General features: G+C 51.5%; 1 protein-coding gene across 6 annotated transcripts in view; it reads left to right on the forward strand.

The window, feature by feature from the left end:
- Positions 1–25,664, forward strand: part of LOC131192906 (phospholipid-transporting ATPase ID-like) — an 86,510-nt gene that overhangs the window by 35,660 nt on the left and 25,186 nt on the right. Inside the window, exons 18-28 of one of the 6 annotated variants that reach the window (XM_058172480.1) lie at positions 72–236; positions 2,224–2,335; positions 3,127–3,232; positions 4,123–4,261; positions 4,651–4,834; positions 5,182–5,405; positions 8,050–8,133; positions 9,579–9,824; positions 10,385–10,523; positions 10,756–10,886; positions 13,307–15,274. In XM_058172480.1, the coding sequence (XP_058028463.1) occupies positions 72–236; positions 2,224–2,335; positions 3,127–3,232; positions 4,123–4,261; positions 4,651–4,834; positions 5,182–5,405; positions 8,050–8,133; positions 9,579–9,824; positions 10,385–10,523; positions 10,756–10,886; positions 13,307–13,822 (2,046 nt within the window). In that variant the 3' untranslated portion in view covers positions 13,823–15,274. Of the gene's footprint in view, positions 1–71; positions 237–2,223; positions 2,336–3,126; positions 3,233–4,122; positions 4,262–4,650; positions 4,844–5,181; positions 5,406–8,049; positions 8,134–9,521; positions 9,825–10,384; positions 10,524–10,755; positions 10,887–13,306; positions 15,276–25,664 lie in introns of those variants that run through there. The other 5 variants (XM_058172481.1, XM_058172484.1, XM_058172482.1 and 2 more) reach the window with 5 other exon arrangements.

Raw genomic sequence — 25,664 nt, forward strand, 5'->3', positions numbered from 1 at the left:
GCCCTGGGAACGAGGGGGGTAGAATAGAACAGCATGGATGGTTTGGGATTCTGAGCCTGCTGTCTTCCTAGGAGTTTGCCGGGGAAGGTTTGCGGACTTTGGTGGTGGCTTACCGAGACCTGGAGGAATCCTACTTTGAGGGCTGGTGGAAGCGTCACCACAAGGCGAGCACCAGCTTGCAGGACCGAGAAGGAAAGCTGTCCAAGCTGTATGAGGAGATCGAGAGAGACCTGCAGGTAGGTGCCTCGCAAGAGGCAGGCAGGCAATTGGCACGATGGAAGCTCACCCCGTCCACCAGCCCCAGCAAATGCCAATTGGGAACCTGCCTGGGGGATTCCCCGATGCCTTCAAGTCACCCGGCACCCGTGGCATCAAGTTCTGCTGAAAGGTTTGGTGGTCAAGGAATGTCTCCTTCAGGGCTCTTCTTGAGAACCCTGTGCCAGGCAGCTAAAAAGCGTAATTGCACCAATAAACACGCGCACACACACACACACACACACACACCTGCTACAACAGGGTAAATTATAGGCAGATTCCCCAGAACTTGATCCAGTTTGGATGGATGACCCTAGATCAGTGGGAGCCAACCTGGTCCCTACCGTCCACTAGTGGGCATTCCAGCTTTCATGGTGGGCGGTAGGGGTTTTGTCTGAAGAACTTTCCTTTTTTTTTTATTTAATTGACTTTTTAAAAAATTTTCATAGCATTATTTAAAAACATTTTCATTAGGTTTTCATAAAATTCCCCGTGACAATTTAAATTTCTGAAAATATACTATTTGCATCACCTGCGCATAAGTTTAGTTCACGTTACATAAGTGAAATTAAATGGCGCTATAGTGCGACCGCAAACAAAAGAGCCTCGTCCCAGAATAGCTCGCGCATCTCCCCCCACACCACCCAGCTGTAACAGACAAGCAGAGCTGGTAGCCGGCGCCCCCCACCAACCTAATCCACGATGCGCGAGAGGCATGCGCAGACGACGATACATGGCGCATTACTGTGGAACCGGTGGCTGGTTAGAAAATTTTACTACTAACAGAGATACAAAAGTGGGTGGTAGGTATAAAAAGGTTGACTAGCCCTACCCTAAATGAAGGTTATCACAGGGGAGGATCTTCTCCTGAGAGGAGACCACAGGGACACTTTATGCTCCGTTTTTCTTTTCTCGAGCGCTCGGTCAGAGCGTTAGGCGCAGGCGGCCTGGGTTCCGTGCATGCCCGCACACATGCTTTGCCTTCCAAGGTAAGCCTTGTGTTACGCAGTGCAGGGAAGGAGCCAGAAGGTCTTCAACCAAGGACATTCAAGGCACGAGGGAAAGAAAAGAACGTCCCATTTACGCCAACTCTCTTCCGGTGCCTCTTCCTGCCTTTCCGTCACCACATCCGCTCACCCTTTGCCCTGAGATGCCTTTGGATCTCCCTTCTCGTCTCTCTGGGCTCCTCCGTCTTTCCTTCGCTCAGCGGTTGGCCGTTGGGTCCTTCACTTCCTCCCAGCCACCTCAAGACTTTCCCTGCTCACCTCACCTTCTTGTGCTCAGATCCATCGTGCGGTCACCCATTCATTCTGGTCTGTTTAATACTCATGCTTCTTAAGCTCCACCACATGAAACTGGCATGCCCAACACTTGCTCCCATATAACCTGCACAATTTTCACTGCTTTAGAGAAATGGGACTTCCTTGCATGCCACCCATCTCCTTTTACCAGCACTTGCATGCCTTAAAATGTCTAATTTAGGAATTCCCTCACAAGCCAAGATGTATTGCCCACATCCCATCAATCTGGAAGTGTTTCCACTGCCCTGCTCAGAGCTGTTGTCCTTCCCTTCCGGGGCACAGGATGGGCCTTGCTGTTCTTACACTGGCCAATCTCTCGGGGTGCTGCAGGAGCCTCCGAAAATGTTTGGCTTTCCCAAAGCTACGCAGCATCATTGCCAGGGATTTTTTCACTGCCTGCCTGCAGTGCAATACCAAAAGATTATAGAAAGGCCGCAGATCCAGCGAGGGTGCCCTTGAGAAACACCGGCCTATTCTTGCCCCTCTGCCCTTTCTCCAACACACCAACGCACCCACCGTGAATGCTGAGTGGCTAGCCTGGCAACAGGCGGCTGGGGATTTGAGAGGCTGGGACAAGATCATGGCAGGCAAATGGTGCATGAAGCATCAGCACCTTGGCAGAGGCTCCCCACCGCCCCTCTCAGCTCACCCTTCCTTCTCTCCCCAGCTGCTTGGTGCCACCGCTGTGGAGGACAAGCTGCAGGAAGGGGTCCCCCAGACCATTGAGATCCTGGGAAGGGCACACATTAAAATCTGGGTGCTCACCGGTGACAAGCAAGGTACCGACTGGAGAAAGGGACAGGAGGGCTGAGGCCCAAACTCTGAGAGAACCGAGTGGCACATCAAAGCTACCACAGGGTCCTTTCAGGGCATCTGGGGCCCCCTGCTGATCCCCTGTGGTGACAAAAAGGGGCCTGCTCCCACACCACTGCCGGGGGTCGGTGCGTGGTATCTCTTCCTTGCTTCGGAGCCACTGCTTCCCAGCAAGGCTCCTGGACAGTAATAGTAACAGAGTTGGAAGAGACCTTGGAGGTCATCTAGTCCAACCCCCTGCTCACACAGGGGACCTATACTAGGGATTCGGACCACCTGCTCAGTGGTCTCATGGGGTCTTTCCTCGCTGCCCTTGGAGCAAAGAGATGGGCCAGCCAGCTTTCCAAGCAAATCTCTGGTCTGCTGGGAGTCAGGCTCAGGAGAGGAGCATGGAAGGAGGGAAGTCACCTAGTCTTTGGGGAACAGAAAATTGCACAGCCAAAAGCAGAAGAGAAAAGTGGGCTCTACACGTGGGCAAGACAAACGGCTGGTGGGGTAGAGAGAAGGGCTGGACGTGGATGTAGCGGAGTCAAGGGAGTTAAGATTATTCAGCCACAGAAGGTCCATCTGCCAGGAGGGCAGGTTCAGTCCTTCAGCTGCTGTGCCAATTTCCTGGGTGCTGACCTGGGGCTCCCTCCCTTCCCAGGCCCCTATAGAGATGCAACTGGGGACCAGAGGAGAGGGCTCCCTATGGGGAAAGGAGGGGGACTTTTTCCTTCCTGAAAATAACGGACTGGGGTGGGGTCTGTTTTTCCAGAGACCGCAGTGAATATTGGCTATTCCTGCAACATGCTGTATGATGCCATGAAGGATATCTTCATCATCCACGGTGACAGCTGGGAGGAAGTGGAGCAGCAGCTCAGGTGAGAGAGAGAGGCACACACACCTCCCCGGAGCTCCCATGCCCACCTGGCTGGGTGGGAGAGAGAGAGGTAGTCGGGAGAACAGCTAGCAGAGAAAGAGGCAGAGGAGAGCAAGAACCGTCTCCAGCCAATTCCTGGAGGGGCTGAGGGGGCTTCAGAGTCTCTGCCACCTCATTGGGCATCCCAGCTCCGACCAAAGGTGGGTCTCTCTGAGGGGGAAGGCCCCTCCCCCTCGGTTGCCCCCCCCACGACTCATCTTGGGTGTCTAAAGGAGTGCTTCCTTAGGACTCCCAGACAGGAAGGGGGTCCACTCATTGATCCACCCCGTTTCTGGGCTGCCCCCCATCTCCAAAGTGGGTGGGTGGGCCACCATGTCAACCTCCCAAACTCCGCAAGCTGCCTTCGGACAATGAGCTTTTCTGGGCTCATTCAGCACAGTCAGATGCAAAGGTCAGGGTAGGTTGGAAGGCCATTATGATGTCAACCCAGCCATTTCTCAAGGGGGAATTGAGGCAGAGGCTGCTTCTCAACTGGATGGCTCATTCAGACATTTTCCTCTTGGGTTTCTCTTGCCTGGGGCCATTTAGTGGCTTCGGCAACATGGGAACCACCTACAGCAAATACCTCTCAATGATAGTAAGACTGGATAATAAGAGTGGATCATCGAGGCAGCAGCGGCTCCATTCGCAGCTCAGTTGGGGCAGGAACCGGGTGCTGGCCAGGTCAAGGTGCTGGGCCTCTGTCAGTAAAGAAGTATGCCTCCAGCCTTGGCAAGGGCACGCAGTCTCACCCTCCTGGGTGAGCATCAAGGGGCACCCTGCGTGGACAGGACCCCCCTTCTCGCTTCTCGTGTGTCCCCGGGGCTCACCCGGGTGTGGCTTCTTTTCCAGGACAGCAAGAGACAGGATGGAAGCAGACCTTGAAACGAAGGCAGAAGAGTTCGGCATCAACAGATCAACCTCCTCTGGCTTCTGGAACAAAGAGCCCGCCAGCGGAGACTACGGTCTGGTCATTAATGGGCACAGCTTGGTAAGGTGGTGCCTGAGGCTGGGCCCCTTCTGCAACAGACCGGGGGCAAACGGGGGCCTGCAGCCCTCCTGGCACTTGGCCCACAAGGGCAAAGCAGTGGAACTGGCAGGAATGCCATGCCCTTTCCCTGAGGCCAGGCTGGCCCTGATCCCTGTAGGTTTTTTTATGTTTTGCTGATACTGTGAGGAGGGCAGCCGTATAAATTGATTGAACAGGTAAGTAAGTAAGTGTAAGTGCCAGTTCAGGACAGACGAGGGGCCGGTCCTCAGAAAAGGGGGGGGTGTCTGTCACCTCATTCAACCCAGGACCGTAGGCCTCTTCCTCAGTGTTTTCCCCTCCAACCTTGGGAGAAGAGCCATCCTCTCTTGCATTCTCTGTGCCCCTGGCAGGCCCATGCGCTGGAGGGGGAGCTCTCGGAATTGCTGGTGGACACAGCCTGCCTGTGCAAAACGGTGATCTGCTGCCGGGTGACTCCGCTGCAGAAGGCCCAGGTAGTGGAGCTGGTGAAGAAGTACAGGAACGCTGTCACCCTGGCCATCGGAGATGGCGCCAATGATGTCGGCATGATCAAAAGTGAGTGTGGTACGTGGCTCAGCTCTCGGCCAGGCCCGGGGGAGAAGCTGCAGAAGCGGAGGGACTCTGGCTACGATAAGCCAGGCCAAGGGGGCAGGGAACGGAAAGGAAATCCAGCGTGGCCCTCTCTCTGCTTTTGGAGGCCCAGCAGAGCCTTGGCGTTGGACAAGCATCTAGCATTCCTTTGAGGGTCAGTTGCAAACATGTCTCTGTCCGAGCCTTCCTGCTCTTCCTGTCCCCCATTTCTCTGGGCTTGGTAGGCAATGCCATGGGACGCGTGGATCTGGCGCCCACCAGCTTCTCCTGGTCCTGCTCCCTGCTGAGGGCCTTTCCATTTGGTCTTCTAGCTGCTCACATTGGCGTCGGCATCAGTGGCCAGGAGGGAATGCAGGCGGTGATGTCCAGCGACTTCTCCTTTGCCCAGTTCCGCTACCTGCAGCGGCTGCTGCTGGTCCACGGCCGGTGGTCATACATCCGCATGTGCAAGTTCTTGTCTTACTTCTTCTACAAAAACTTTGCCTTCACGCTGGTGCACTTCTGGTACGGCTTCTTCTCCGGCTTCTCCGCCCAGGTACTTGCCTCCATTGAGCCCAGGCTTCTACCCCAGAGGCAGCTGACTGGGGAGGGTAAGGAGGGGCGGAGCTAATGGTCGAGGGCAGGTCCAGGACCCAGCAAGACCAGCCATCTCTTTTCCTACCGGACCAACAGGTTGATTAATGGCCATGAGCCCTTTGCCAGGACAACAGGCAAGGCAAGGACCACACTCGGCTGCAGAGAGAAAGCCACTTCAGTTTCAGCCTTAGGAAGGAAGGTTGCTGTCCAACTTCTCAAAGCCACACGGAGAATCCACAATTTTTGTAGTTAACTGGAAGCTTTTCCCTACATTGACATGAAATTCAAGTAATTGTAACTTGTGCTCACAATTTCTGGTCCTGGATTCTGTTGCCATGGAAAGTCATCCCTCCCTGTAGCTTCTCCGTGTGGATCGGCATCTCACATGTGTGTGCCCTTGGCCAGGGTGGGGACTGGGACACTAACCACACAACTTGGCTTGGCACAGCACACAACACTCTACAGAGAGAAAGGAAGTAATTAGTGGAAAGGAAGCAATTTTAGCAGGAATATTCATAGTCCTTGACTATTGACCATTATTGAGTCCAGAATTGTGGATATAAGTCAAAGCATCGCATGACCACATCTGATTTTTCAACATATTTTGTGGTGTAACAAAAGCAAATTTTCCCAAATGGGTGTTTTTTACTGGAAACTAAGTAAATGCCAGAATTGGCAAAAAAAAGAAAGAAAGAAAGAAAAGAATAAAAGATGCAAACGCTACAAACAACCATAAAGGTGGGATGGCTGCCAAGCACCCAAAATATGATCACATGATCACAGGGGTGCATGAAACTCTGCATAGCTATGGTAACCTCGAAAACAGGTCATAAGTAGCGCTGGCTAGGTCCACCATAAGCTCAGTCAGTCGTTAAGCAACCGGTCATAAGTCAAGGACTACCTGTACACACACAGCCTCCTATATACTGGCTTGATCAAGAGTGTTGCTTGTTCCCCACTCACCAGTGCTTGCAGTAGTGACATTCCCTTCGCCAAGCCAGCCACATCGAATCACTTTCGACAGGCCTAGAGTGACGGATGGATGGACGGTCAGACAGACCTGTCGCCCTATCACCTTCTAGAGAAGGCTGTGTTCTGCTTTCTTCCCCACCCCCTTCGTTCCTCCTTCAAAGTTTGTCTTCTGTGTTGATTCTCCTTCATTCCTTCTTAATGTCCAAATCATGGTTAAAGCTGGGCTTCCATCACCTTGCATGTGTGCACCAACTCCCTTCCTTTCTTGCTCTCCTTTCATTCATTCATTCATTCTCTTTATTGGTTTTTTCCCTTACATTCAAAGTCATAGTCTTCCATCTCTGGTCACTCACGGATGGTCACCTGTGGCCCCATAGAACTTGACCTCTGCTCTCAGTTGTGGCTTTGGTCAACCAAAGCTCTCATATTTTCAGTAAAGACCGAAAGGGCAACTAGCATTCCCTGGAGGGACATACGGTAAGGACAGGATTGGTAGGTGTGCATGTTGTAAGGCAAACCAGGTCGTCTGCTGAAGAGACAACCTTGCAAGCCAATAAAGAAGTCTATGTAGAATATACTGACCCACAGCCAGGGTGCAGAGAATTGTCCTGAGGAGAGAATAGGGAGAAGAGCGTGATACTAAGAGTCCCCTCTAGGCAAGATGGGCGTCATATAAATTTAATAAATAAATTACATGCCTCCTTCAGAAAGACAGACCACCACATTAAGCCTGTTGTGTCTGCGCCCACCGAGTCAGGCCTCCTGCCAGAAAGTGATTTGGAAAGTGAGGGGGAAGGGCCATCAGGACTTACCTCGGGAGCACTGGCTTCCCTGGCTCAACTCCAGGAGCCAGAGGCAGGCCAGGTGGAAGAGATAACGAGGCCTCCGTCCCCTGACTCTTTCCCCCCCAGGCCACGCCTCCAGGCCCAGCTGATGGCAATCAGGCCTGGCTGGACCCTAGGTTTCGTAGGCAGGAGAGGTAGGAACAACAGAAGCAGGGGTGGGGCAGTCCTAGGAAGTGCTGAGTCATGGAGCCACACCCCACAGGATATAAAGAAGACACATCTTTTTATTCGCGCGGGGCTGTCTTAAATTGAATTTCATCAAATTTTTAAAATTCTTATTAACTAATTTTAATTGGGGTTTTAGCTCACTGTATATTTTAATTTTCAGGCTAATTTTAAAATAAGTTTTTTAATTGCATTTTAAATTATATATTGTACTGTCTGTTTTATTTTTGCCTGTACACCGCCCTGAGTCCTTCGGGAGAAGGGCGGTATAGAAATCAAATAAATAAATAAATAAATAAAGGCAGCAAGAGCTGCTGTGCCTCTTCGTAGCAGGCAAATTTACTGCTTAACTAAGAGCTGAAGTACTGTTTGTTCCTCGGTGACTCATCGGCGTCGAGGGAGATAACAGAGACACTTGGCACACGCTCGCTATTTTGTTGCCAGAGCTGATAGTGCCGGCTAATTAAGCCATTGCTCGGACGGAGGCGAGGGGGGACAGAACAAAGCCACAGGAATCCAGTCAGAAACCTTAGCCTCCCTCCTATATCCACTGATCTTTGGATTGGAGGTTTGGTACCCTTCCCCTTTCCTATCTCATATCCTTCCATCTTTCCCCTGCAGACGGTCTACGATGAATGGTTCATCACCCTCTACAACATGGTATACACCTGTTTGCCAGTGCTTGGAATGAGCCTCTTTGACCAGGTAAGAGTCGCTGGTGGGGCCTTTGCTCGGTTTCAGTTCAGAAAACTGAAGGAAAAGCAATAGGAAAAAGCAGACTCCCTCACTGGGGTCCTCTTTCATGACACGGTCTGGTTTACAGATAATAACAGGTATCTTTAAAATTATTTTCTGAGCCCATTAAGTCATGCATTTCTCTCCAATGATTCATTTCTTTCTGGTGCCCTCTAGTGACCAGGCTTCAAAGTCATCCTGTCGGTTATTTTATTTATTTGAGATGTAAACATTTCCCATGGGAAGGATTCTTAATTCATTAATTAGTGAATGAATGCCAAAGTCTTAATTCAAGTCCATCTGGACCCTTACTCCACTTAAAACCTTTTAAGATCAGCAGTCTGTGTTCCCCAAAGAATAAAGCCCAGGCTTGTATCCTTTCTTAAAGAGGCCATCTCGTGATCCAGCCACCCTTGTCAGCTTTCCCTCTTTTGGGAAAGCCTAGAGAGAGGGAGGGGGGCTGGGAATCAACCGCAGAGGAAACAGATTATCCGGGACTTTTTCAGGCCCGGTATTAGATGAAACAATATTGATTACTGCTAGTGACCCCGGTTGGAAGTCAACCTCTCGTGCTCCTCTTGAGATCTCAGCAGCATATATCATCATATATAAGATATCATATATAAGATATCATCGATATGATATCTTAGCAGGCTTTGTGCAAGCATTGGGGATTTGGGGAGCAGAGTGGTCGGCCTACAGTGGTCCTGTGTGGGGTACCAGGACTTCTCCCCTGTAGCATTTAGCATCTACGTTAAATTCCTGGGAGAGAAAGCCTTCAGTGCAAAGTGAGGTATCATCCGTGTCCATTGTGGGGCCTCAATATTATTAGGGTCTGGATGGGAAGAAAACCGCTCAGGTGAACCCCTAGGAAAGCAGAGCTGCACTCAGTCCACAAACATCCTCCTTCTCCCTGAAGCATCATTTGTAGCTATAGTTCCAGATGGACTCACTCCAAGGGCAGGTCCATGACTTGAGGGCCTTCCTGGCCTTCCAGGACCTGCTAACAACGGGTGGGAGCTGCGTCAGGTGGAGCTTTGCCCAGCTTTGGCTGCTGTACCTTGGAGAGCTCTCCTTGGAGCAGGGAGACCTTGAAAGAGTGGCTTCTGCTGCCATAGCCAATGTCTGAACTCCTGCAGCACTTTCTAAAGCCAACTGCCTGGAGGGCTCTTTCCCGTAGCCCAATGGTTTGGTGACACTTCGGTTGGTGCAGAGCAGAGCAGAGCAGAGCAGAGCAGTCCACAGGGCTGAGCCTGGGAGGAGGTGCTTCTCCATGACCATCTGAACCTGCCCCAGCCTTGTTGGCCTGCCAGAAGCAGGAACAAGTGTGGCTGGCTCTAGCCTTTGCCTTTGCCTAGAAGATGCAGGGGCAGCGGCTGCCATCTTGGTCCCCAGCTTCCTCTTTCTGATGCCAGGATGTGGATGATCGCTGGAGCCTGCAGTTTCCCCAGCTGTACTTGCCCGGCCAGCAGAATCTCTACTTCAACAAGAAGGAGTTTGCCAAATGCATCCTCTACAGCATCTACAGCTCCCTGGTGCTTTTCCTGGTCCCTTATGGAACCATTTTTAATTCCATGCGGAGCGACGGGAGGGACATTGCCGATTACCAGTCCTTCGCCCTTATTGTGCAGACCTGTCTGCTCATCGTGGTGTCGGTCCAGGTAGGGGCTCTGTCTTGCCAACTGCTCCCGTTCTGTGGCTCCCAGGCTCTTTCTCCTGAGGAGAGACCCAAATCCTGAAGTCTGGATTTAGCCTCAACATCCCCATAGCCCACTCAGCTCACAAGTTAAACAAAAGTGGGTGTCCAGTCTAACTGGCAGCACTCAGCCTTGTTGGTTTGCGTTAATCCTTGGTTTGCCATTAAGCTGCACACTGGGTGGGGGGTTCGGGTCTGGGAAAGCTGCCCCACCAAAATGCCAGGAACCTGGCAAGGAAGCCAAGCCCCCATTGTCCCGGGCGGCCCAAGGGGAGCTGCTCAGCTGAAGGAGGCAGCGCTGAGGCTCCCATGCACACGAGGTACCCAAGTGGGTGCAGGCGGCCAGGGGCGCAGGCCGGCCCTAATGGCTGCTGCCCAGAAGGGCTTTCAGGGCACGTGGTTTTACTTGGCCGGGCTGGCAGATCCAGCCCTTGTGTGGGGTGGAGGTGAGGGCAGCTGGAGGGGGTCAGTGAGCCAGAGCAGCTGCTGCTGCCACTGCTACCTTAGCCAGGCTGCCTTTTGCAGATGGGCTTAGACACGGCCTACTGGACAGCCGTGAACCAGCTCTTCCTCTGGGGCAGCCTGGCCATCTACTTCGTCATCACCTTCACCTTGTACAGCGACGGCACCTACCAGATATTCACCTCCTCCTTCCCCTTTGTTGGTAGGTTCAGAAGCTGCAATGCTGAACGGGACCTCCCCGTCCCTGGAGGAAGCTGCTCTGCTGTTGGAGGGGGGGGGTGCTTAGCCTCAGGAACAGGGGGAGGGGGGGGGGCAGCACCTACATTCCCAGGGCTGGCTGAAGAAATGGGTTGCCTGCATTCTCCCTGAACCCCGGACCAAGCACAGGCGCGTCAGCTCAGCAGGGCAGCTGCAGTCTGTCTCTCCCCTCCCAGGCACCGCCCGGAACATCCTCAGCCAGCCCAAGGTGTGGCTGGCCATCTGCCTCTGCGTGAGTCTCTGCGTCCTGCCGGTCATTGGCTTCCGGTTCCTGAAAATGCAGTTCATGCCGAGCCTCAGCGATCAGGTAATTCCTCGTGGCCCAGGATTTGGGCAGCCGTTGGGCCCCGAGAGGTCTGAAGCAGGGTCCACCCCCCCTTTCCTCCCCCTGGCCTGGGGCCATATGCCACGGCGACTTGCCCTGTGCCGAGGCCAGTTCGAGGCTTGCAGCTGAGTGCCATGCCTGGATGACCATCGTGCAGAAGGTGGGCAAGCAGGAAAAGGGAGGCCCTTCTTCAAGGGGGGTGCCAGCGCTGGCCTTGGTGACGGAGGAATGCTCCTTTCTGCCAACCTGCATCCGGTGGAATTTGTTTGTTGAAGATTTGTCTCTCATTTGAGAGCAGCCCTCCCTCCCTCCTATTTCCCCCACAAGAACCCTTTGAGGGAGCTGGACTGAGTGAAAGGGACTGGGCCATGGTTGGGGGGGGGTCTCCAGTCTCTTTGGGGGAGCCTATGGCTGAGCTGAGCAACCTTGGTTGAAAGGAGGTGTGTGTGTATGGGTGGGGGGGGAGATTTCTGCCCTGCCCATGGCCACCAGCCCCCCTCCCCCTCTAGTGATGGACTTGCAGAGAGATCAGGAGGCCTCCTTAAGTTGTCTTGAAGCAACTGCAGTGACTATCATGTGGTCATGCTGCCCCCTAGTGATCATTTGGGGTACTTTGGCAGGCAGAGCTGGTTCTGTGGGTGCTGCCCTCCATTTTCTGGCACCGCTGAGTTCTTAGAAGCTGGGAAGAGATACCCGGCACCAAGATCCAGAGCAGAAGCGCCAAACCCGGTCGGTGCCTGGGCACTCTAGGCGGGCTGCCCTTGCTCTCAAAACGCTTCTGAGCCAGAGGAATGAAAGGCTGGATGGCCGGGTGGGAAGCCCCAGCTTCTCCTCAGAGGTCAGGTGCTTCCCATCAGCAGGACAGGTGGGAAGGGAGAGGAGGGATAACAGGCATGGCCCTCAGAACTTTGGGGGGCGGAGGTTGGAAAAGAGCTCGCTTTTATACAGAAGCCTTAAGTGTTGCCCTGGGAAACAAAAGAAAAGGAAGGAAGTGAAACCCCAGCCCCTTGCAAGAATGAAACCAGGATGACTTCAGGAAGAGAGAGAACCAGGATGAAAAACTAGGAAACCCCTCCCCGATCCCCCACCCCCAATGAAGGGAAAGCGGTGAAGCTGCTCCAGATCTGTCAATGGAGAGTCAGGGAAGGAGGGCCTGGAGTGTGAAAGAGGAAGCCTTCCCCCCCCCCCCACCGCTGCCCCTGGCAAGGCTTGTGGCTGAAGGATGGAATGAAGAGGAAAATGGAAAGCTGGGCACAAGAATACAGACAGCAGAGAGAAGACAGAAAGAAAGATGAAGAAAGAAAAGTCAAGAAAACCCAGAGCAGTTTTGAGGGGAAGCAAATCTTGGTAAGCAGGAAGTCAGCAAGGGTGGAGAAGCAGCAGCAGGGGTGCAGGGACAGCTGGCATAACCGGACAGGGGCTCACGGAACAGCTGTGCAACACGTTGAAGGCAGGCGTGCAAAGGCTGCCCTGCGCTGGGCAATGGTGAGGCGGCTGTCCTTGTTCCTTTATCAAGGAGCAAGAGTGAAACCAGATTCATGTGTTTGGAAGAGCTCCCATCAAATGGGAGGAGAGGTGCCCGTCATAAAACCCACAAGGGCAGCAGGGCAAGGGGGCACGAGGCGGACTTTCCCTCCCCGGCTGGTCATGTACACATTAGGAGTGTGAAAGTGGATTCTCATTTAGAAAAGGCGAAGGGTAAATTCCTGCACGGAGTCAAAGGTCTGTTGCAGAATGAAGACAGAAGCAATTTGACAGAAGCAGAAGACAAAAGGTGTTGAGTAGCAAAATCAATGAGTTTCAAAGCTCCAAGGTGCCACTGCAGATAGATTTCTGTGCCCTAACAGAATATTTCTGAGAGAAAAGAAACAGATGGAGCCATGTTGCAAAGGCTGGTGGAAAGATGGTTGGTGTCTGAACTGGGGCTTAGAGCAAGAGCTTTTGCCCACTGTGGGGCAGGGAGGGGAGCTATGGGTGGGGGACTTAAGGGCTGTTGGGCAAAACCAGAAATGCTCAGGAATGGTGCCAGGCAGAGCTGAGGGGAAGGAGAGAGAGAAGGCAGGAGGAGCCCCTGGGCTGAGTTGATCCCCTGGAGAGAGTGAAGACCCGTAAGGGGAAAAAGAGGGAGAGGAGGAGGAGGAGGAAGGCGGATGAGTGGGGGGGGGGCTCTAAGGACTCAGGGACGCCTTGCCGGGAGGGGAAGGTTGGCCAGAAGGCCCACTTTTTTCCTAGCTTTGCTGCCTCCGAAGGGCCCCGCACGATGGCAACCCAGAGCCTCCCCGTCTCTTCCTATCCCGCATGGCGGGTGGCACAATTGGGGCGTTGCCACACACTCTGCCCCATCAGATGGGCGCCACTCAGAGCCCCAAATGTGCAGCGGTCAAGTGTGTTTCTTTTCCCAGACTCTCGCGCCCCCCGCCGTCTCAGCCGGACTCTTCTTCTCTTGCGCAGGTGGTGCGCAAAGTGAGGCAGCTCCGCAAAGCGCCCGGCCCGCCCGCCCTGAAGCGCTACCTGCAGCGCAGCGCCTCCCGCCGCTCCGGCTACGCCTTCTCGCACCAGCAGGGCTTCGGGGCCCTCATCACCTCCGGCCGGAACATGCGCCTCAAGTCCCCCGCCGCCGGCTCGGCCGCTTTCTTGCCCTACGCCCAGAAGTACCGGCCGCGCCTGGAGAAGAAAGAGGGGGCCGCTTCCTAGCTTTCCCCGGCAGGCGACGCCCCGAGCGGCTGGGGGGCCGGAGGGACCCTCGCTTCCCCTGGGACATGGGAGTTGGCCAGCGCAGAGTGCTACGGCCGGCGGACGGGGGCAGGACGCGGTTCGGAAGCGGACCCTGCGGACGGAGGGGAGCCGCCCTGCCCCCTCCCACCAAGGCCAGGCTTGGGAGGGGGCTTCTAGCAGGTTCAGGGCGGGAGAGCCCTTAGCGCTTCCTGGGATTTGACCTCAACACCAGCTCCTCCCTGGCGGCTCTCCTGAAGTCTAACGCCGGCGTGCTGCTGCTTCTGAATGCTTTCCGCGCAGGGGGTGGGGTGGGCTGAAAGGGGCTCTGCCTGAGCTGAGACCCCCGTAAGGCCGGACCGGCGGGGAGGTCTCCCCCTCTCTCCAGCTCAGGAAAAGGAGCGGGTAGTGTTGCGCCCACTGCCCGAACAAAGATGCTGCCTCGCGGAGAGTCTGGGCTTCTGGGGACCCAAGTGGAGGAGGGGGTTCAGGTCCAGCAAAGACCGGGGGCTCCTGGCTCAGGAAGATGGGGAGCCCCAGAACAAGTTTGGAAGGGGGCCGCAACTGTTCTGGATGCATTACCTGCAGGTCAAGTGGGGAGGGGACCCTGGAGCACCCCTCCTTCTCTACTCCTGAGCTGGATGTGTTGCTTCCCCCTTGAGCCTTGGGGTGGGGGGGGGAGGAGGAGAAAGAGGCACCCATCACTATTGCACCCAAGACTGCCTTCTGAGATTTGTTCACCCAGTCTGCGGAAGATGCTGACCCCCTCCTGGGTGATCTCTCCTGCTGGTTCTGCACTGCTTTGCCCCACAGCGCATCTGGGCTGTGGGGCCAGAGTGGGTGGCTTGAATTTTCGCACCTCAACACTGAGTAAAATGAGGCCAGAAATGCCCTTGGCAACTAGCAGGTCACTCTTGTGGGGTTCTGGCATCTTTAGGCCCTAGAAGGTAGGGGGCCATGACAGGGCTGGGGGGGGCGCTGGTAAAGGAGCCCCATCTTCTGGGCCAGAGATGCCCAGTCTGCTGGAAGAAGATACTCCAGGGGAGGTTTCACTGTTACTGGCAATCCCGCCCCCCACTTGGCCACTGCTGGGGTAGTCAGGCACCCGTTGCTTTCAGCAAAGGTCTCCAGCGTCCTGTGGCCTTAGTTGACTAGGCCAGAAAGCTCTGCTGCCAAGGCCACTCGGAAGAGAGACACCCTGCCTTGTGCCCTCCCTTTGGGGGGCATCCCTGGGGGGCTGCCGTGGGATGGAAGCTTGCAGGAAATTTTGTCCCACAATGTTCCTCTACTAAGGTGCCTTTTTTCCGCAAGCATTTCTGTTTAATTCTTAGAATGGTATTGCTTCATCCAAAATTATTGCATAAGATGGTTATGGAAATTACGGTCAGCCAGGATTAGGGAACAGAAGGGATATTATGCCAGTCAAATCTAAATCCAGTGTTGTAATTTTTTTACGCCCATATGTTTATGCACACAGCAATTGAGGCTTGCTGAGGATAATATAATGTTCAGCTTTAAAAAAAAATAAATAGTATAAGGGAAGTCTCTATTATTTATTTGACACATCTCCAAATAATTGCGAGCATTCTCACAAAAAGATATCTTGATGTATTTGAAAATAAAATAAAACCACCCCAACCACCTTCTGCATGTTTCTGTTCCAAAGTAGAATAGAATAGAATAGAATAGAATTTTATTGGCCAAGTGTGATTGGACACACAAGGAATTTGTCTTGGTGCATATGCTCTCAGTGTACATAAAAGAAAAGATACGTTCATCAAGGTACAACATTTACAACACAATTGATGATCAATATATCAATATAAATCATAAGGATTGCCAGCAACAAGTTATAGTCATACAGTCATAAGTGGAAAGAGATTGGTGATGGGAACTATGAAACGATTAATAGTAGTGCAGATTCAGTAAATAGTCTGACAGTGTTGAGGGAATTATTTGTTTAGCAGAGTGATGGCCTTCGGGAAAAAACTGTTCTTGTGTCTAGTTGTTCTGGTGTGCAGTGCTCTATAGCGTCGTTTTGAGGGTAGGAGTTGAAACAGTTTATGTCCAGGATGCGAGGGATCTGCAAATATTTTCACAGCCCTCTTCTTGATTCGTGCAGTATACAGGTCCTCAATGGAAGGCAAGTTGGTAGCAATTATTTTTTCTGCAGTTCTAATTATCCTCTGAAGTCTGTGTTTTTCTTGTTGGGTTGCAGAACCCAACAAGTAGATCCTTGAGTCTGTAAAGGCAAAAGTTGCTTCTGAGGAACTGCATGGTTTGATACTCTTAAGGGCCTCTGGGGTGTTTGCCTCCTCCCTAATTATTTTTACTCGTCATTTTGGGGGGGGGGGAAACAGCTCTTTGTGGTGCAGCAAAATTGACCCAGCAGGCAGTTAAAGCTTTGCTGGCTGAAAACACCAGACAGAGCGGAGAGTGCGTGCTTTGGGGAACAGCTGCAGCTGCTGCTCCCTCTCACTCATCTGCCTGGCAGGAGCGCACAGCCGGTGCCAGGAATGGGGGTCCCAGAGCGTCAGTCTCATGCCAGCCCTGGGAGTCAAGAGCGGCTCGGAGATGGGCCACATTCCTATAATACCCTTAGCCTGAGGACTGACACGGCCCCTATCCTGGTTCATATTGTTCCCCTCCCCAAAAAAGCAGATTAGTGTGGTGTGCTTATTTTCACAAACCCAGGCTGACTCCTGGTTTGCTGACTCCTTGTCCTCCCTTGTTCCTTTCTGGATGCCCACAGACCAACCATCTGATGGGCAGTTCTAGGATTTTCCCAGGTATGGCAGTCAAGCTCTCGGTCTTTGGGGCCTGCTTTTCCTTGATGCTGCCCTGAACTCTGAGGAAGGAGGTGCCACCTGAGGGCCTGGCCAAAACGTTGGTTTGCCCTCCAAAGCAACTTAAGGATGACACCTTTGTTATGCGGTGGGACTGCTGTCCTCAGATTACGCCATAATAAACAAGTCAGATGTGAAGATGCCACCTCACTTTTTGGCATTTCTTGTTCGGGAAAAGGGTCTTTGCCAGATTTGCCTCTGGCCCTCCAAATGCTGATCCTGAGCTGAGCTCTGCTTGTTCCTCAAAGGGAACCAAAGGGAAGGTAGGTGTTGGTTCAGACCCTGCACTTCAGACAATCACGGCTTGCTCTATAAGCCACATCTGGCCAGGTTTCTACTAAGACCAGCCAGGATTAGGGAACAGAAGGGATATTATGCCAGTCAAATCTAAATCCAGTGTTGTAATTTTTTTACGCCCATATGTTTATGCACACAGCAATTGAGGCTTGCTGAGGATAATATAATGTTCAGCTTTAAAAAAAATAAATAGTATAAGGGAAGTCTCTATTATTTATTTGACACATCTCCAAATAATTGCGAGCATTCTCACAAAAAGATATCTTGATGTATTTGAAAATAAAATAAAACCACCCCAACCACCTTCTGCATGTTTCTGTTCCAAAGTAGAATAGAATAGAATAGAATAGAATTTTATTGGCCAAGTGTGATTGGACACACAAGGAATTTGTCTTGGTGCATATGCTCTCAGTGTACATAAAAGAAAAGATACGTTCATCAAGGTACAACATTTACAACACAATTGATGATCAATATATCAATATAAATCATAAGGATTGCCAGCAACAAGTTATAGTCATACAGTCATAAGTGGAAAGAGATTGGTGATGGGAACTATGAAACGATTAATAGTAGTGCAGATTCAGTAAATAGTCTGACAGTGTTGAGGGAATTATTTGTTTAGCAGAGTGATGGCCTTCGGGAAAAAACTGTTCTTGTGTCTAGTTGTTCTGGTGTGCAGTGCTCTATAGCGTCGTTTTGAGGGTAGGAGTTGAAACAGTTTATGTCCAGGATGCGAGGGATCTGCAAATATTTTCACAGCCTCTTCTTGATTCGTGCAGTATACAGGTCCTCAATGGAAGGCAAGTTGGTAGCAATTATTTTTCTGCAGTTCTAATTATCCTCTGAAGTTCAGGTTTTTCTTGTTGGGTTGCAGAACCCAACAAGTAGATCCTTGAGTCTGTAAAGGCAAAAGTTGCTTCTGAGGAACTGCATGGTTTGATACTCTTAAGGGCCTCTGGGGTGTTTGCCTCCTCCCTAATTATTTTTACTCGTCATTTGGAGACAAACCTTTCCGCTGCTTAATTGTCCTCACTGTCGGAAGTTTCTTCTTAATTCCAGGTTGCTTCTCCCTTGATTAGTTTCCATCCATTATTTCTTGTCTTGCCTTCAGTGTCCTGCGCCACCTCAAGTTGCATGTGTATTGAGAGTGGATTTGCACACCTCTCCCATCTGCCACTCATTCCAGCAGAGCCACTAAGGGTACAGAGGCCCACTAAGGCCCTTTGCCCAAAGGAGATATTTCTCCCATCTGCCACTCATTCCAGCAGAGCCACTAAGGGTACAGAGGCCCACTAAGGCCCTTTGCCCAAAGGAGATATTTCTCCCATCTGCCACTCATTCCAGCAGAGCCACTAAGGGTACAGAGGCCCACTAAGGCCCTTTGCCCAAAGGAGATATTTCTCCCATCTGCCACTCATTCCAGCAGAGCCACTAAGGGTACAGAGGCCCACTAAGGCCCTTTGCCCAAAGGAGATATTTCTCCCATCTGCCACTCATTCCAGCAGAGCCACTAAGGGTACAGAGGCCCACTAAGGCCCTTTCCCCAAAGGAGATATTTCTCCCATCCTGTTTCTGCAGAGCCCGAGGGAACCCTGGCTGGGCTGCAAGGAGGGCTGGGCTGTGCTGTCCAGGATTGATTGATTGATTGATTGATTGATTGATTGATTGATTGATTGATTGATTGATTGATTGATTGATTGATTGATTGATTGATTGATTGATTGATTGATTGATTGATTGATTGATTGATTGATTGATTGATTGATTGATTGATTGATTGATTTTGTCACAACAGTATATATAAGCATAAGCATGAAGTAACTATATAATATATAAGCATAAGCATGAAGTAACTATATAAACTGGATATAATGAAAGGAAACAGTAGGACAGGAACGGTAGGCACGTTTGTGCTCTTATGCATGCCCCTTACAGACCTCTTAGGAATGGGGTGAGGTCAATAGTAGACAGTTTTTGGTTAAAACTTTGGGGATTTTGAGTAGATACCACTGAGTCTGGTAGTGTGTTCCAAGCATTAATAATTCTGTTACTGTAACTAAGCCCCTGGTCACTTAAAATGCCCTGCCAGGACTTGCTTAATGCTCCTTTAAAAAATCTGGTGGCTTTTTAATCAGCTGAAAAAGGTTACGGCTGTTTGTTCCAAGGGCCCAAATGCCTTAAAATAGTGCTAGTGGTTTCCCTCTCGTTGGAACTTAGGCACTATTATTAGATTTGGAGAGTAAATCTTTGGCAGCCTGACCGCTGGGTGAGGAACGCGCCAAGCATGCGGCTGTGTTTTTTAAGGCTTTAAATATCACCTGATGCTATTGGTCTAGTTACAGAGCTGTGAGTTGCTATGAGTCACAAACCCAGGCTGACTCCTGGTTTGCTGACTCCTTGTCCTCCCTTGTTCCTTTCTGGATGCCCACAGACCAACCATCTGATGGGCAGTTCTAGGATTTTCCCAGGTATGGCAGTCAAGCTCTCGGTCTTTGGGGCCTGCTTTTCCTTGATGCTGCCCTGAACTCTGAGGAAGGAGGTGCCACCTGAGAGCCTGGCCAAAACGTTGGTTTGCCCTCCAAAGCAACTTAAGGATGACACCTTTGTTATGCGGTGGGACTGCTGTCCTCAGATTACACCATAATAAACAAGTCAGATGTGAAGATGCCACCTCACTTTTTGGCATTTCTTGTTCGGGAAAAGGGTCTTTGCCAGATTTGCCGCTGGCCCTCCAAATGCTGATCCTGAGCTGAGACCCCGTAAGGCCGGACCGGCGGGAGGTCTCCCTCTCCAGCTCAGGAAAGGAGCGGGTAGTGTTGCGCCCACTGCCCGAACAAAGATGCTGCCTCATGGAGAGTCTGGGCTCTGGGGACCCAAGTGGAGGAGGGGTTCAGGTCCAGCAAAGACCGGGGCTCCTGGCTCAGGAAGATGGGGAGCCCCAGAACAAGTTTGGAAGGGCATTGGAGGTCTTCTAGTCCAACTCCCTCCTCAAGCAAGAGATTTTATACCATTCTGGACAAATGGTTGCCAATCTCTTCTTGAAAACCTTCAAGTGATGAAGCAGCCACAACTTCCGGAGACAAACCTTTCCGCTGCTTAATTGTCCTCACTGTCGGGAAGTTTCTTCTTAATTCCAGGTTGCTTCTCCCCTTGATTAGTTTCCATCCATTATTTCTTGTCTTGCCTTCTGGTGCTTTTGGAGTTGAGTGTCCTGCGCCACCTCAAGTTGCATGTGTATTGAGAGTGGATTTGCACACCTCTCTCCCATCTGCCACTCATTCCAGCAGAGCCACTAAGGGTACAGAGGCCCACTAAGGCCCTTTGCCCAAAGGAGATATTTCTCCCATCCTGTTTCTGCAGAGCCCACTGCCCGAGGGAACCCTGGCTGGGCTGCAAGGAGGGTTGGGCTGTGCTGTCCAGGATTGATTGATTGATTTTGTCACAACAGTATATATAAGCATAAGCATGAAGTAACTATATAATATATAAGCATATATATATAAGTATGAAATAACTATATAAACTGGATATAATGAAAGGAAACAGTAGGACAGGAATGGTAGGCACGTTTGTGCTCTTATGCATGCCCCTTACAGACCTCTTAGGAATGGGGTGAGGTCAATAGTAGACAGTTTTTGGTTAAAACTTTGGGGATTTTGAGTAGATACCACTGAGTCTGGTAGTGTGTTCCAAGCATTAATAATTCTGTTACTGTAACTAAGCCCCTGGTCACTTAAAATGCCCTGCCAGGACTTGCTTAATGCTCCTTTAAAAAATCTGGTGGCTTTTTAATCAGCTGAAAAAGGTTACGGCTGTTTGTTCCAAGGGCCCAAATGCCTTAAAATAGTGCTAGTGGTTTCCCTCTCGTTGGAACTTAGGCACTATTATTAGATTTGGAGAGTAAATCTTTTGGCAGCCTGACCGCTGGGTGAGGAACGCGCCAAGCATGCGGCTGTGTTTTTTTTAAGGCTTTAAATATCACCTGATGCTATTGGTCTAGTTACAGAGCTGTGAGTTGCTATGAGTCACAAACCCATAACTTAAGAATCTTCTTGGAAGTCTTGGACCCTGGGGCGAGGGAGGAGGAGGAGGAGGAGGAGGAGGAAGCGGCAGTGGCGGCTGGGACAGGCTGAAGGTGCTGCCTTCCTTATGGAGGGGACAGCAGATGAGACAGGAGTCTCCCTCGTGGCCCTGGAGAGGCCTTTTCAGAGGAAAAGCTTTGGCTGCCTCCTGCGATCTGGGAGCATTTTCTCAGGAGCGCCCAATAGCGAAAGCAGCTGATCAGGAAAAGCTGCCACCTGAACCCACAGAAAAGGCCAAGGAGACGGAGGCCTGCAAGGAACACCAACCCCAAAGGGATTGGCAGGTGCTGGGCAAGTTGCAGAAGAGGGTGAGAGGGTGGCACGCACCAGGGGGGAGGCTGGTCAGGCCCTCCAGGTGGAATCACAGTGGTTGAACAGCCGATGCTGGTCCTGCCCCGATGGGTCTGTGGCCACACGGAGAGAAAGCTCAGTGCTCCAACATGTTCATAAATAGAGGAGGGGATAGAAGAGATGCTCAGCAAGTCTGCAAGCAACACAAAAAGGTTCAGAAAAGCCCCCCCTCCCTTGCATTCTGGGAAGCCAGAAAGCCCTTTAAAGGCTGGAAATAGGAAAATGGAGAAATGAAGGTCTTAAGCACCAGGAAGGTAAGCATTTATTGGATATGCAACAGGGTTTCCATACCCAAAGAATGATCATAAATAGCTTCCCTGCAGCTTGGAGGAAAATATCAAAGGGGTGGGGACAATGGAAGGATCTGGAGGTCCCTGTGGATCCACATTAAATAAGAGCCAGCAATAAGATGCCTCTGCTAAAGAGGAGAATGCTGTGCATTGATAGGGCCCCAATTCCACCTCAAGGAAAGGGATTGTTCCCTCGACTCTTCCCAGTCAGGCCCACTTGGTGTTCTGGCCGGCAGAGAGCAAAGACCAGACAAAGGAAGGCAAGTTTGGAGAGAAGGTAGAGAATCTGGACCAAGCAACAGGAGGAACTGTGCATGTCAGCCAGCAGCTCAAACCTCCCAAGGAGCTGCTGATTCAGTTCTACAGAGGAATTATTGAGTCTGTCATTTGCACCTCTCTCCCATCTGCCACTCATTCCAGCAGAGCCACTAAGGGTACAGAGGCCCACTAAGGCCCTTTGCCCAAAGGAGATATTTCTCCCATCCTGTTTCTGCAGAGCCCGAGGGAACCCTGGCTGGGCTGCAAGGAGGGCTGGGCTGTGCTGTCCAGGATTGATTGATTGATTTTGTCACAACAGTATATATAAGCATAAGCATGAAGTAACTATATAATATATAAGCATATATATATAAGTATGAAATAACTATATAAACTGGATATAATGAAAGGAAACAGTAGGACAGGAACGGTAGGCACGTTTGTGCTCTTATGCATGCCCCTTACAGACCTCTTAGGAATGGGGTGAGGTCAATAGTAGACAGTTTTTGGTTAAAACTTTGGGGATTTTGAGTAGATACCACTGAGTCTGGTAGTGTGTTCCAAGCATTAATAACTCTGTTACTGTAACTAAGCCCCTGGTCACTTAAAATGCCCTGCCAGGACTTGCTTAATGCTCCTTTAAAAAATCTGGTGGCTTTTTAATCAGCTGAAAAAGGTTACGGCTGTTTGTTCCAAGGGCCCAAATGCCTTAAAATAGTGCTAGTGGTTTCCCTCTCGTTGGAACTTAGGCACTATTATTAGATTTGGAGAGTAAATCTTTTGGCAGCCTGACCGCTGGGTGAGGAACGCGCCAAGCATGCGGCTGTGTTTTTTTTAAGGCTTTAAATATCACCTGATGCTATTGGTCTAGTTACAGAGCTGTGAGTTGCTATGAGTCACAAACCCATAACTTAAGAATCTTCTTGGAAGTCTTGGACCCTGGGGCGAGGGAGGAGGAGGAGGAGGAGGAAGCGGAAGCGGCAGTGGCGGCTGGGACAGGCTGAAGGTGCTGCCTTCCTTATGGAGGGGACAGCAGATGAGACAGGAGTCTCCCTCGTGGCCCTGGAGAGGCCTTTTCAGAGGAAAAGCTTTGGCTGCCTCCTGCGATCTGGGAGCATTTTCTCAGGAGCGCCCAATAGCGAAAGCAGCTGATCAGGAAAAGCTGCCACCTGAACCCACAGAAAAGGAGACGGAGGCCTGCAAGGAACACCAACCCCAAAGGGATTGGCAGGTGCTGGGCAAGTTGCAGAAGAGGGTGAGAGGGTGGCACGCACCAGGGGGGAGGCTGGTCAGGCCCTCCAGGTGGAATCACAGTGGTTGAACAGCCGATGCTGGTCCTGCCCCGATGGGTCTGTGGCCACACGGAGAGAAAGCTCAGTGCTCCAACATGTTCATAAATAGAGGAGGGGATAGAAGAGATGCTCAGCAAGTCTGCAAGCAACACAAAAAGGTTCAGAAAAGCCCCCCCTCCCTTGCATTCTGGGAAGCCAGAAAGCCCTTTAAAGGCTGGAAATAGGAAAATGGAGAAATGAAGGTCTTAAGCACCAGGGAAGGCAAGCATTTATTGGATATGCAACAGGGGTTTCCATACCCAAAGAATGATCATAAATAGCTTCCCTGCAGCTTGGAGGAAAATATCAAAGGGGGTGGGGACAATGGAAGGGATCTGGAGGTCCCTGTGGATCCCACATTAAATAAGAGCCAGCAATAGGATGCCTCTGCTAAAGAGGAGAATGCTGTGCATTGATAGGGCCCCAATTCCACCTCAAGGAAAGGGATTGTTCCCTCGACTCTTCCCAGTCAGGCCCACTTGGTGTTCTGGCCAGCAGAGAGCAAAGACCAGACAAAGGAAAGGCAAGTTTGGAGAGAAGGTAGAGAATCTGGACCAAGCAACAGGAGGAACTGTGCATGTCAGCCAGCAGCTCAAACCTCCCAAGGAGCTGCTGATTCAGTTCTACAGAGGAATTATTGAGTCTGTCATTTGCACCTCTATAACTGCCTGGTTTGGTTCTGCAACCCAACAAGACAGACACAGACTTCAGAGGATAATTAGAACTGCAGAAAAAATAATTGCTACCAACCTGCCTTCCACTGAGGACCTGTATACTGCACGAGTCAAAAAGTGGGCTGTGAAAATATTTACAGACCCCTCGCATCCAGGACATAAACTGTTTCAACTCCTACCCTCAAAACGATGCTATAGAGCACTGACATCAGAACAACTAGACCCAAGAACAGTTTTTTCCCGAAGGCCATCACTCTGCTAAACAAATAATTCCCTCAACACTGTCAAACTATTTACTAAATCTGCACTACTATTGATCTTCTCATCCGTCCCATCACCCATCTCTTTCCACTTATGACTGTGACTGTAACTTTGTTGCTGGTAATCCTTATGATTTATATTGATATTGATTGTTCCTGATTGCTTATTTGTACCCTATGATTATCATTAAGTGTTGTATCATTAAGTGTTAATTTTGTACCCTATGACAATCAATTGTGTTGTAAATGTTGTACCTCGATGAAGGTATCTTTTCTTTTATGTACACTGAGAGCATCTGCACCAAGACAAATTCCTTGTGTGTCCAATCACACTTGGCCAATAAAAATTCCATTCTATTCCATCAGAATGCAGAGCAAGACATTTGAAGGGAGGTTTTCTCTACATCTGCCCTAGAAGGAGCAGCAGAACCAGCTGGCCACTGAGCCGAGGGCGCGCTCTTTGCGCCGATGATGCATCCCTCGCATGCCGGGGTGGGGCGCGCCCAGCCCGGCCTTTCTTAGCCTCAGCCGGGACCGCCGCCATCGTTCAGCCTGAGGATGCCCGCGCGGTGAGTGGCGGGGGGAGGGGCGAGGCTCGCCGGTCCTCCGCCCTCCTGAAGCCTCGCTTGCTTGCCGGGCCGCCGGAGGAGGGTGGCGGGGTCCGGGCGGGAACGGGCCACTTGCGGGAGGGCGGGTGGGGCGGCCCGTCCAGACCCCCGGGAGGGGATGAAGAAAGGAGGGAGTCTTGGGGGGGGAGGCAACGGTCGCCGGGCCTTGGCGCTCCCCCAGGACCCGCGTGGAGGGGGCCGCCGCGTTAGGCGCAGCTAGTGCAGCGGGTGGCGAGAGAAAGCGTCGGCCCTGGGGCGTGGGCGAGACCCAGCAAGGAGGCTCCCTAATCTCCTCCATCTTCCCTGGGTGTGGACGCGGAGCCAGGACAGCACATGGAACCTCCGCCCTCCGACGCAGTCTATCTGAGGCAAAGCTGGCCTTGTGACAGGCCAGCACCGGTTCACAAAGGCAGCGCCTGCATTCCCAGACTCGGTGGGAGGAAGTGACTCAGGCCAGGATGTCCTGCTTGGCCTGCTGATGCCCCGAGGTGTAGCTTGGGCACCTGACATTTTATTTTCATTTTCATGTCATTTATTAGATTTATAAACCACCTTTTCTCCAGTAGTGCTGTAGAGCACTTTCATGGCCAGGCTTGGGAGAAAGGAAAGGCTTTCCCAAAGTCCCCCGTTGACCTTTTCCTCTTGGGGACCCAGGGCTTCCTCAGCCCTGGGAGGACCCCTGGCCTACCTGGTGGATGAAATAATCCAGATCCAGCTTTGCAAATCTTGCTCTGGCCAAAGTGTGGGTGTGGGTGCGCGCGCCTGTGCATGGGCTGCTGATGGAAGGATTTGTCCCTTGGGACGAAGCAAGTGAGGAGGGCAGTCTGCCAAGGTGGGCGCACGTGTTTGTGGGTATCTCTGGGTAAGAAAGAGAATAAACGTTTCTCCCTGGATTTGAGGCTGGTGCTACTAATGCCGGTTGGCAGCTGCCAGCTGCCAAAGATGCTGTTGTGGACAGCAGATTGGACATAATCCCCCTCCCCCCCAAGGGTCCCTGTCCAAGTGCTGAAAAATTTGGATCAGAGCAGAGAGCCAGTTGAGGCCATTC

The sequence above is a fragment of the Ahaetulla prasina genome, chromosome 2, assembly GCF_028640845.1.
Source record: "Ahaetulla prasina isolate Xishuangbanna chromosome 2, ASM2864084v1, whole genome shotgun sequence".
In the NCBI taxonomy this organism is placed as follows: Eukaryota; Metazoa; Chordata; class Lepidosauria; order Squamata; family Colubridae; genus Ahaetulla; species Ahaetulla prasina.